Source organism: Lissotriton helveticus, chromosome 1_1 (genome assembly GCF_964261635.1).
Source record: "Lissotriton helveticus chromosome 1_1, aLisHel1.1, whole genome shotgun sequence".
NCBI lineage: Eukaryota > Metazoa > Chordata > Amphibia > Caudata > Salamandridae > Lissotriton > Lissotriton helveticus.
Window position 1 is genome coordinate 281234060 of NC_136057.1, and position 11520 is coordinate 281245579.

At 46.2% G+C, this 11520-nt stretch overlaps 1 protein-coding gene across 1 annotated transcript in view; it reads left to right on the plus strand.

The window, feature by feature from the left end:
• LOC144794735 (hemagglutinin/amebocyte aggregation factor-like) overlaps positions 1–10494 on the plus strand; it is a 196519-nt gene extending 186025 nt beyond the window's left edge. The window contains exon 5 of the mRNA XM_078668194.1: positions 10291–10494. Coding sequence (XP_078524320.1) covers positions 10291–10333 — 43 coding nt within the window. The 3' untranslated portion in view covers positions 10334–10494. The remainder of the gene's footprint in view (positions 1–10290) is intronic.
• The last annotated feature ends 1026 nt before the right edge of the window (positions 10495–11520 follow it).

The following is an 11520-nucleotide window of genomic DNA, read 5'->3' on the forward strand; positions in this document are numbered from 1 at the left end:
GAAAGTGTGGGTTGTGGAGCCTGGACAAATGGACTGCAACCTACACGGTACTGGAGAAGAGGAGAGTGGCTAACTAGCAGGTTGACCTTTGTACCCTAAGGCACACCCACAGGATGGCCCATGACAACAATTTGATGCCCCACTTTGACTTTACAAGCTTGTGTTGGTGCACCTATGCCCAGTTAGGGGTACAGAAACATGAGAAGACTTTGGCAGCACTTCCACCCCCACTACCCTCTACAGATGAAGGAATTAATCAGAAAACACGATTCTAGAATTACGTAGCACAGGCTGCACCAACAAGGGTGACGACTACTACTGAAGTAAGTGTTGTCATGCACTGCATTTACCATGATGCATTGGGGCAGATTGAGCACTGGGATGTGAGGCAGAGTGCTCCCACCCCCTCCTGTTTGAAACGGCCAATCAAGATTGGCCTTGGGAAGTTGGCCAAAGTACACAAAAAGTAGCCCCATGAGCTACTCTGCATCCAGTGGGCTTTCCCATACAAATACAAATACAAATGGGTTTTGACACAAATCTCTATCTACTGACATTGCTAGATTAAGATATGCATGAAAAACGAACACCTTCTCAAGGCAGGCAGACCCACAGGCATAACAAAGAAGCTCAGGAGCCCCTCATCATATTCTGCAGGAGGGTGGGAGGGGGCCTCATTTTGTGTTTTGCTACTGGACGTAACTGTGCACATTTTTTCCAAGTTTGTGTGTGGGTTGCACTCTAGAGCGCACATACAAAAAGGGAAAAATACTAGAGCATAGATTGCACTGCGGCAGATTGAGCAATGGGATGATGAGGCAGTGTGCTCCCATCCTACCCCTCGGGTTTGAAAATGCTCCCTTGAGCTACTGATCTGACGAGCGTGTGTTGATGCACTTGCGCTCAGTGAGTGGTACAAAGACTTGAGAAGACATTGACAGCATTTCCAGTGCACCCCATTACTCTCTACTGATGAAGGAATGAATCCAGAAACACATGTCTAGAGTTACACAGCACAGGCTGCACTGAGAAGGGTGAAAAATGAAAGACTACTACTGAAGTAGGTGTTATAATGCACTGCATTTACCATGATGCATAGGGGCAAACTGATTGCTGGGATTTGAGGCAGAGTGCTCCCACCCCCTCCTGTTTGAAAGGGCAAATCAGGATTGGCCTTAGGATGTTGGCCAAAGTAACACAAAGAAGCCCCATGATCTACTCTGCCTCTAGTGGGCTTTCCCATACAAATACCAATGGGTTTGGACACAAATCCTTATCTGCTAGCATTGGCGGATAAAGATATGCACCAAAACAATACACCTTCCTGAGGCAGGTAGAACCACAGGCATAACAAAGACCTTAACAGCACCTGCAGTGCAGTGGCCCCCAATTCAGCCCAAGACCAATGAATATCTGAGATATGTGAAACTCGGGAGCCTCTCATCACATTCTATGGTGGGGAAGGGACATCATTTTTTGTTATGCCACTGAGCAGAACTGTGACCATTTTTCCCACTTTGCATGTGTGCTGCACTCTAAAACGCACATATGAAGCATAGCTTGTGCGATGAGATGATTGCCTTTCAGTGCAAAATCTATGTGTGATAGAATGCAGACATACTTGCACTATGGTTCAAGTGTTTATGGTGAAAGGGGGTGTGTAGTGCGCCAGCTTAGGGAGAAAGGAAAAAAGCTCCATGTCTTAATAGATATGGCACAGTTCTGCTCTTTCCATTTCAGACACTGCAGCATCATTGGTAGTTTCGTGGAGTGAAAAGCTAGTAAATCTGCCCTCTCATTTGAACAAATCTCTTTTGCCCTGAATGATGGCTCATAATAACTGTCGAACATGGTACCACAATGGTAAGTTATTAACCGAGAACTAAAAATCAGCTGCCACCTATTCGCCCTCGCCATGGAGCCTCTGGCTGCCTGGGTGCGCATAGATGCACAGATGCCAGGTTTTGTGTGGCCCGGGGGCATCTCTGATAGAATTGCGTTGTACGCGGATGATGTCCTTTTATTTCTGTCTGACCTGCGCCGTTCAGGGCCGAGGGTGCTGGAAATAATGCGGGTCTTTGGGGAGGTCTCGGGCCTTTACCTCAATCTGCGTAAATCTACCCTGTGGGTCCTTGGAGGTGGTACTGTAACGGACCCCTGGATGTCGGAACTGCAAGCAGCAGCCGGTGGTCTGAACTACTTAGGGGTGTTTTTATCGGAATCGGTGAGCCTTACATGGGAACGCACCATACTGCCTGTCTGGGAGCGGGTTCAGGCAGTTGTGAAAACGTGGTCTCGGATGCCCCTCAATATCTTTGGGCGGTCTGCAATTTTTAAGATGGTTGCGCTTCCACGCCTTTTGTACCAACTGCAGAATTATCCTCACCCCATCACGCCCCAATGGTTTAGGCAGGTAAACTCTGTATTGGGACGTTTCCTGTGGGCTGGAGGGGCAGCCAGAGTGGCACTACGTACTTGCTTCTTATCTACATATTGCGGAGGACTAGCCACCTCGGACCTTTTGTCCTACTACCAAGCTTCCCACTTGCTTATTCTAAATGACTGGTGGTATAGCGGCAGAGATGATCCAGCCTATGCTCTAGAGCGTGCATTGATGGGTGACCATACGCTCCACACGCTTCTCTACTCGGTCCGCCTGCGGCGGACATTGCCTAGAATTACAAACACTGTTTTCATAGTGTGGCGACAAGCGTTACGCCGGATGGGTTGGTGGGGTAGGCTAACTGCGGAAACACCACTGTGGCATAACGGACGACTCCCGGGACTGTGGTCGCTGTCAGGATTCGACGGCTGGGACAGGATTGGGATCTCGCTGCTGGGACATGTGATGTCCGGGGTCACGCTCAAATCATTCCAGGACCTTAGTGCAGAATTCCTTATGCCTCAGACCCAATTCTTTCGATATTTGCAGTTTAGGCATGCCCTGGCGCCCAACATTGTCAACTTAGACTCACTTCCCGAGTTTAGCCCGATTGAGGCGAAAGTCTTCATGGGCGATCTTGGAGATAAAAAAGTGTCCCGCATCTACCAGACGATGGTCACCCACTGCTCATCCACCCTTCTTCCCCTGCGGACGGCCTGGGAGACTGACGTTGGCCCTATGGATGAGGATGATTGGCGGGAGGCCCTGGAGTCCCCGCGAGGAACTGCCATAGCAATGCGGCTCAGGTTCATCCAATTCAAGATCCTCCACAGGGCGTTTTATACCCGTGAACGATTGTGGAAAGCGGGGCTGATTGAATCGCCGGAATGTTTGCGCTGTGGTGCGGAAGTTGGTTCATTGCTCCACACTGTATGGTCATGCCCGAGAATAGCTGGTTTCTGGGGAGGTGTGTGGCACTGCCTGTCCGAAGTACTGGGTTGGGAACTCCCACGCACTCACCGCCTAGGACTACTTCACATCCTTGAAGGGGTTGGGGGGAACATTTACAAACGAGTATTTCATCAAAATGAGGGAAGAGGAATAGGTGTCCTATCTGTTCCCCATAACTAGGTAAGTTTCATCAAAAAGGATAGGACACTTGTAACCACTTACTCCAAGAGATATATTGAAATATGATGAAAAACCCTCATAAACGTTGTGTTTTACGAGAAGCGGTATATGTTGTTCTCCGCCCCACACAAACGTTATGGCAACAGTCATTGGGTTTTTGCATTCAGTATCTTGCCAGCCTCACCCGAGGCGATCTCTGGTTTTATCGTGGCAGTGTCCAGAGAAAGTTTGAGTGACCCCACTGAAGCTGAAAAAGTGAGTAAAATAGTTTCCAGGCGATACTGTATTTTATTCAAATCGCTGGTCCACTAATTAAAATATAAGGGTATGCTCTGGGGATAATTAGGAATCCTTAGCATAGGTCATTAGGACAGAAAAAACGTCAACATGTTTCTGCTCTCTTGGCCCGTGGGTCTAAGAGCATTCGTCAGGACAACAATAAACACACACAGTTAAAAGTATATTGTCACTATTTTGTGACAATAGTGGGTCTATACAACATAATAGTCTTACCCATGTAGGTTCTGAATAGTCACCTAGAGGATTAGAAAGGAAAAAGGGGGGGTGACAGGTGGCATTTTAACAGTTTTCTGTTAAAAAACGTGGTCATTAAGAACATGCATTGTGTTTTTTCAAAAGTTATACGCTCATGTTAGAGACATATGCAAGTTTTAGGAAACAAAACAACATAAATGACATCATGGCGAGTTAAATCAAGGAGTGGTGTATCAGCGGTACGTAGTGCACAAAAAGCTAAATCATTTGTGACATTGTATAACTATTTTTAAATCATACCTCTATTTAGGGTGTACACAGAATGAACCTGGATAGGGAAAACGGAAGTATTATGAAAATACTACTCGTACCGAGTGTTTGGTGCTCAATTACCTCATGTGAGGTCTTACCTTTAGGTAATTGTTACCAGGTCCCGTCAGGAGGTACGGACTTTAAGTCCCAGGCTATAAAGATACCAAGAGGGGGGTAATTGTGAGGTTGCTGTCTGCCGGTGGCATTGGGGCAGCGAGCGGTAGGGGAAACACTCACCCGCGTTGGAAGCGTGTTCCGCGTCTTGTGCTGGCTCTGCCTCCTGGACGCTGGGAGCACGCTTCCGATGGCGTTTTCTTCGTTATCGGCCATTGCGCTAGAAAGAGGACTGATTGCAAATGATCGAGTGACCTGATTAAACTCAAAATTAAGCGGTTTAACTTTCTTCAAGTGCAATAATTTTCATTTTAGCGTTAATAGGGGAAAGTGTTTGTAATTACCATAACGCTAGATGGGAAGCACAAAATTTGAATTTTTTTTTTAAAAAATGTGCAACTAATGTAAAGAAACGTTATCTCGTGTTGGACTTGCACTTAGATGTTGTATTTCAACGTGCAAAGTGGTGCCATGAGATTTCATCATTTAAACCATACTGATTCGTTTTCAGACGGTCAACCCAACGTTGTTCCTTTTCATACAGTACCTTTTCAACATTGGGTGTCCCTTCCGGTATTTTTTCGACGACAGTCCATCTCAAGTCCTCAATGCTGTGATTTTGCTCAACGAAATGGGAACAGAGTTTAGTGGTGTTCTTTTTTAGGCGAATATTACTTTTATGTTCCCCTATTCGTAATTTCACCTTCCTGCAAGTCATCCCGATGTATTTCTTTTCACATGGACAGGTGACCATATAGATCACATGGGATGAATTGCAGTTGCTATGTTGTCTCTGTGTCCAATTCAATGTGGGGGAAAGTTGTAATGTTTTTGAGCTGGTGGTTGATTTGCAGGCCAAACATGAACCACATGGGTAATGTCCTGTTACAGGGGCCATGTGGGCATTCCTAATTGGTTTGGTTAGGATGGCTTGTCTGGGGCGAGTATGGACCAACATATCACGTAAGTTCTTGGTTCGTTTATTGGCAAAGCGTGGTTTTGGCCAGTTGTATTGTCCTGTATTTACAATGTGCCAGTTCTTCTGAATGAGTTTGTTTACTTGGTATGATGCTGGACCAAACGTAGTCACACAGGTCATGAGGTCCGCATTTTCTCTTTTTTCAAATGTAGTCAATAGATTTTCTCTCGGTTGGTTCAGGGCTCTTTTTTGGCACTTTTTTATGGTTGATGTTTTATACTCCCTTTGTTGTAATCTGATGCTGAGATCCTTTGACTGGACAAGATAGTCAGTTTTTTGGCTACAATTTCTTTTGAGACGTAAAAACTGGCTGTATGGTAAATTGTCCCTTAATGGTTGGGGATGGTAACTTTTATAAGACAATAAACTGTTCTTGGCCGTTGGTTTTCTGAATGTTTTTGTCTCAATTTTGTTATCCTTTGAGTATATAGTCAGATCTAAAAAGTCAATGCTTTCTTTATCAGCTATATATGTAAATCGAAGCCAAGGATCGCGTGTGTTCAGCCACTCCACAAATAGTTTCAGGTCGTGGTTATTGTGCCAGATCAAAAGAACGTCATCGATATAACGTTTCCAGTAGAGTATACACCAAACACTCGGTACGAGTAGTATTTTCATAATACTTCCGTTTTCCCTATCCAGGTTCATTCTGTGTACACCCTAAATAGAGGTATGATTTAAAAATAGTTATACAATGTCACAAATGATTTAGCTTTTTGTGCACTACGTACCGCTGATACACCACTCCTTGATTTAACTCGCCATGATGTTATTTATGTTGTTTTGTTTCCTAAAACTTGCATATGTCTCTAACATGAGCGTATAACTTTTGAAAAAACACAATGCATGTTCTTAATGACCACGTTTTTTAACAGAAAACTGTTAAAATGCCACCTGTCACCCCCCCTTTTTCCTTTCTAATCCTCTAGGTGACTATTCAGAACCTACATGGGTAAGACTATTATGTTGTATAGACCCACTATTGTCACAAAATAGTGACAATATACTTTTAACTGTGTGTGTTTATTGTTGTCCTGACGAATGCTCTTAGACCCACGGGCCAAGAGAGCAGAAACATGTTGACGTTTTTTCTGTCCTAATGACCTATGCTAAGGATTCCTAATTATCCCCAGAGCATACCCTTATATTTTAATTAGTGGACCAGCGATTTGAATAAAATACAGTATCGCCTGGAAACTATTTTACTCACTTTTTCAGCTTCAGTGGGGTCACTCAAACTTTCTCTGGACACTGCCACGATAAAACCAGAGATCGCCTCGGGTGAGGCTGGCAAGATACTGAATGCAAAAACCCAATGACTGTTGCCATAACGTTTGTGTGGGGCGGAGAACAACATATACCGCTTCTCGTAAAACACAACGTTTATGAGGGTTTTTCATCATATTTCAATATATCTCTTGGAGTAAGTGGTTACAAGTGTCCTATCCTTTTTGATGAAACGAACATTTACAAACGTCATTTACTGCTTCTGGGGCTTGTGCTGGCCAAACGGGATCTGGCACGGGCTTGGAAAGATGAAAGGGCCCCTCCCCTGGGTGCATGGAGAGCTGGATTGGACTTTTGTATGGGTCTGGAACGACCGATATTTGAGGCTCGGGGATGCCCCCGCAAACACTTCAAAATATGGAAGAGGTGGGCTGACTACAGGGAGTTGACACTTGATCCCCCGGTGGAACCTGAGGAAGATCCCTAAAACACTCATCTTTAAGTGGGCCTGTGACATGCGCCATATCTACCTCACCGAGATCACACGCTGCTGCTCCTACTACACACGTGCATAGGGTTAGGGAGGGCTGCTGGGAGGGATTGGGAAATGGGTGGTGGGAGTTGCGGGGGTAGGGGTGGGGCGGGGAGGGGATGTTCCTGTTATTCATGTTTTCCTATAATTCTTGATGGGACTCAGGTCCAGTAATGTCACTGTATCAAAATGCCTGTTGGTTTCTCCTGATTGTGGGGTGCCACATTGATTGCTCTGCCTAACCTCATCAATAAAAATGTTGTTGTGAAAAAAAAAAAATCAGCTGCCAAGAATCAGGGGCTTTGAACGATGCATAGACGGCTGGGGTGCCAGCGCCCCTCATGGATAGAAGGTGTGATCCATGCAGGGTCGCAGATGCTTAGTATTGGAGGAACGGATTCTTGAGTAGGGACTTTACTCTGAGTACAGTTGTTGGTGCTGTTTCTTCCCTTTTTGAAAGTGGGCCTGGGGAAAGGGGGCTGGTGCTGTTCTGATATAAGATGAATGGTTACTTGAAACAATTCGTCTTTAAGACTTGTTTGAAGCCTAGTTGATTTCTTAATTCAATGGAATACCCTATGGACATTACTGCTCAGGCCTCGTTAAGGGGCATATTTACAAGGGCTTTGCACCACCAGAGTGTCACTTTTTAGGTCTCTCCGGTAGCGCAATGCCCAGCTCCATATTTGCAAAGCAGTGTTAAGCTATTTTGCGTGGCTTAATGCCGCTTTATAAAGATCATACCCTTTCAAGAGAAAGGGACGTGCAGTGGGTTTTCATGTGGGCGTTCCACTGCAACACCCATTGCTTTTTTATGCTGCCACACATTTACAAGCTACCTGCACATAACCAATCTTCCCTGCAACGCAGGCATACTGACACAAGGGTGTCAGTGTGGCACTAGGCAGCTTTCTTTAGCGCCAGCACAAAGGAAAACACAGAGGTACACCGTATTCTCGTAAATACAGCCCATCCCTGTGTTTTTTTAATGATGCAATGCTGCACCATTTTCCTGTAAATATGCCCATCAAAGTCAATCTCTGCTTTAGACTTTAGGAGTTGATCTGATAAAACACAAGGGGCAAATTTACAGGGAGAGTGGCGAAGCGTGTCGTTAAACAAAGAAGGCTAAGAACATGCTACGTCATATTTACAAGAATATGGTGCAGCCCTGCATTAGCTCCTCCACTGGTGTAATCTTAGCTGCCTATCGTCAACGGGGACACCCTTGCATCACCCAGCACTTCTAGGTGTGCAGCTTAATGCAGCACACATAGAAGTTGCAAAACTTCATGTTTTTTTAAATGATTGTTTGTTTATTGTTCCTTCCTGCACATAAACAATCAATGAACTTGTGCTGTTCTATGTGTGCTGCACAACATTTCATCATCTCGTTGCGCCTGTTTAAGACTAGATTTTCCCTGGTCTTAATTTTGGAGCTGCCTCCTATTTATGCTACCCTTGTAAATATGGGTCACTGTCAAAATCAAAGGGTGTTACAGTGGAACGCCCACAACAACATACATTGCCCACCCCTTTCACGCTAAGTATAGCGGAAAAGGGGGTCTTATTTACAAAGCTGCCTTGAAAATAAGGCAAAGCCAATGCTGCCACAGGAATGTCACTAAAAGGGACTTTCCTGTGTCGCTAGGGGCTTGTAAATATGCCACAAATACTCAGCAACTATGGCACCAAGAGCTATGTGCCTGGCTGTCTAGACCTCTCTGTGTCAGCAACGTCGTGAGGGATTTGTTCAAAATGGCACCTGTTCTGCACGCAACTGCCTCCTTTTCATGCAGAGCTCAGCAGGGTATCTGAAGTTTGGAGAACATGCCCTAAGCCACATAATACACCTGCTAAAGCTACCACGTTTATTGTAACACATTAAAAGGCACAAAATGGGCCATAGATGAGCATGCACCAAAGTTTACTGACCAATGAGGCAAGTCTTAACCTGCACAAAGATTAGTGAATAATGGTGCATATCTGAAGATCTGAGTTTGCAGTCCAAATGAATGAGGGATTGAACAAATATGGGCAAATGACTGTGGCGGCCTGCATAGCTCATAGGTGGGGAGGGGGGGCGGGCACCGGGGAATGCGGGGGGATTGCGATTGCTTGATGGAGTGCACATAATAAAAAAATATATATCTTACCTTGCCGCCGGGTTGCGCGTCTCTGCTCCTGGTCTCCTTGAGGAACAGGAAACACAGCCAAGCCCCACTGGCCAATCACAACACTGCAATGCAGCATTGTGATTGGTAGGCACCCAGTCTCCCCATATCAATCACAACACTGCAATGTAGCATTGTGACTGGTTTTGAGCGTCCTGGTTCGATGCTCAACCAGGAAATGGGGGCATGGGTATGATCTCCATGCAGGCTGTAATGCCGCCTGCATGGAGAACAGGGAATGTGCGCATGACTGGTTTGGGAAGCCTAAGTGCGCACTTAGGAGTGGGCAAACCACTCCTCCCCTGCCCTGCTCTGAGAATAGAGCATCTCCTTCCATCCACCCGCCTCCAAAGCAGTACGAAGCATAACATGCTAATAACTTGAAAGTACTGGGGCGATGCTCCTCCACCATAGCGGAGGAGCGGCAACTGGCAAATGATCCGAATTTCTGAGCACTGGTGCAAGTTTGAGCAGACATTGATTTTTGGTGTGTGAAGGCATGGTTGTGCACATGAATTGATGATCACTGAGCGAGTGTGGAAATCTGAACATGAAGTCATCATACGGAACGATACTGCAAATGTGGCCAAGCAGCTAGGACATCTAAGTGATGGCATACATCTGTGCCAGTAATCAAGAGGCCTGAATGAAAATGTAGATATTAGCGAGTAAAAAATGTGTTGTAAAGGTTGTTTCCCATGAATCCCTTCATCTATTCAATAATAACTCCTGTGGCTAGAAATCAGTACACAATAATGTCCTACAACTTTTAAAAGTTCTGTTTTAAATTACTTCAGAAATGATAACCTAAAGACAACTTTCCTAGAGAATGACAGCTTGTCCCAGGTGTTCTGTCTCCTAACACCTGCCGTTTCTTGTGCTGTATTATATTGGTCTGTACTGAATGGGTTGTAAAAAACAAATCGATTTTATTTTTTTGTAGGGACCGTCGATGGAAATACCAGCACTGTGCCAGAAGAGCTTGAGTTTAGAGGATGCGGCAGGAGAGCGCTTCTGTGATTGGAGATTCGCCTCGGTGTGCAGACACTACATTTGTGTTTATGTATCAATCAACATTCTCTGATATCCACTCTGTATCAATCCTTGACATTAGGTTATCTGTTGATTAATAAACCATGTCCCATAAGTTTTTTGTTTTGTGGTTGAGCTTCTTTGTGTAGGTAGGGATTCTTTGAGAAAGATAGTATTGATTTTTTTGGGGGGGGGGCTCTAGGTGGCGCTAGTGCGGAATGGCCGACATTCTGTGAGGCTCCCGCAGTCCGGTAACATTCGATAATTATCCTGCGTCCAAACGCCTAGCTGGTCCCGGGAACAAGCAGGTAAATGCAGAGTAACTTTCTCTGGGGAAGCAGAGCTGAGAAATAAGGCGTCTGCTGAGATAATTGGCTGGAGAACCCGGGGTGAAACTGCATCCGAGACGCACCTCTGCCATACTCGGAACTGAGTGCGGGGGGGGCAAGCTCCAGGAGGCCCCCTCGACACTGCCCTCTGGCCGGAGAGCTCCTGATTGAGCTCGGATGGGGGCCCCTCTAAGTTCCGTGCAGGGAGGCCTCCTCAGTTTTCGTTACGCCAGTGGCGGGTACTGCTCCGTCGAGTCCAGAAGGCGGCGTAGATGCGTTGCTGAGCAGCTACAACATGATGGCATCCGGCTGTTCGAGCCCCTGATCATGGCGGATTGAATCTGGTGAAAGGAGCACGGGCGACTTGCGAGGGTCGGAGCTCCTGGTGTGAGTGAACGGCAGCAGGGCGGGACACGTCAAGACACGTGTATAAGCGGTGCCGCCCTGGTGTGAGTGAACGGCAGCAGGGCGGGACACGTCAAGACACGTGTATAAGCGGTGCCGCTGCAGCTGATATACGCTGCTTCAACAGACATGGCGCGTGTAGATCAGCTACTCACGGAAGGGGGGGTGCATCTCAAGGAGTGCCCCAGTGAATTGTAATGAAATATAGCAGGGGAGCTGAGTGAGCCAGTATGACGTGGACACATAAAGGGGCACCAGGTTGGAACTGCCTCACTGAAGTAAAGGCGCCATTGCAGAGCATAAGCGAACACTCGGGCAGTACGCCATACTACTTAACGCCTGAGGGCTGGGAGGTGCGACAGAGCAGGTGACTGGAGTCAGCGCTTTATTGGCAGGGGGCCCATCTG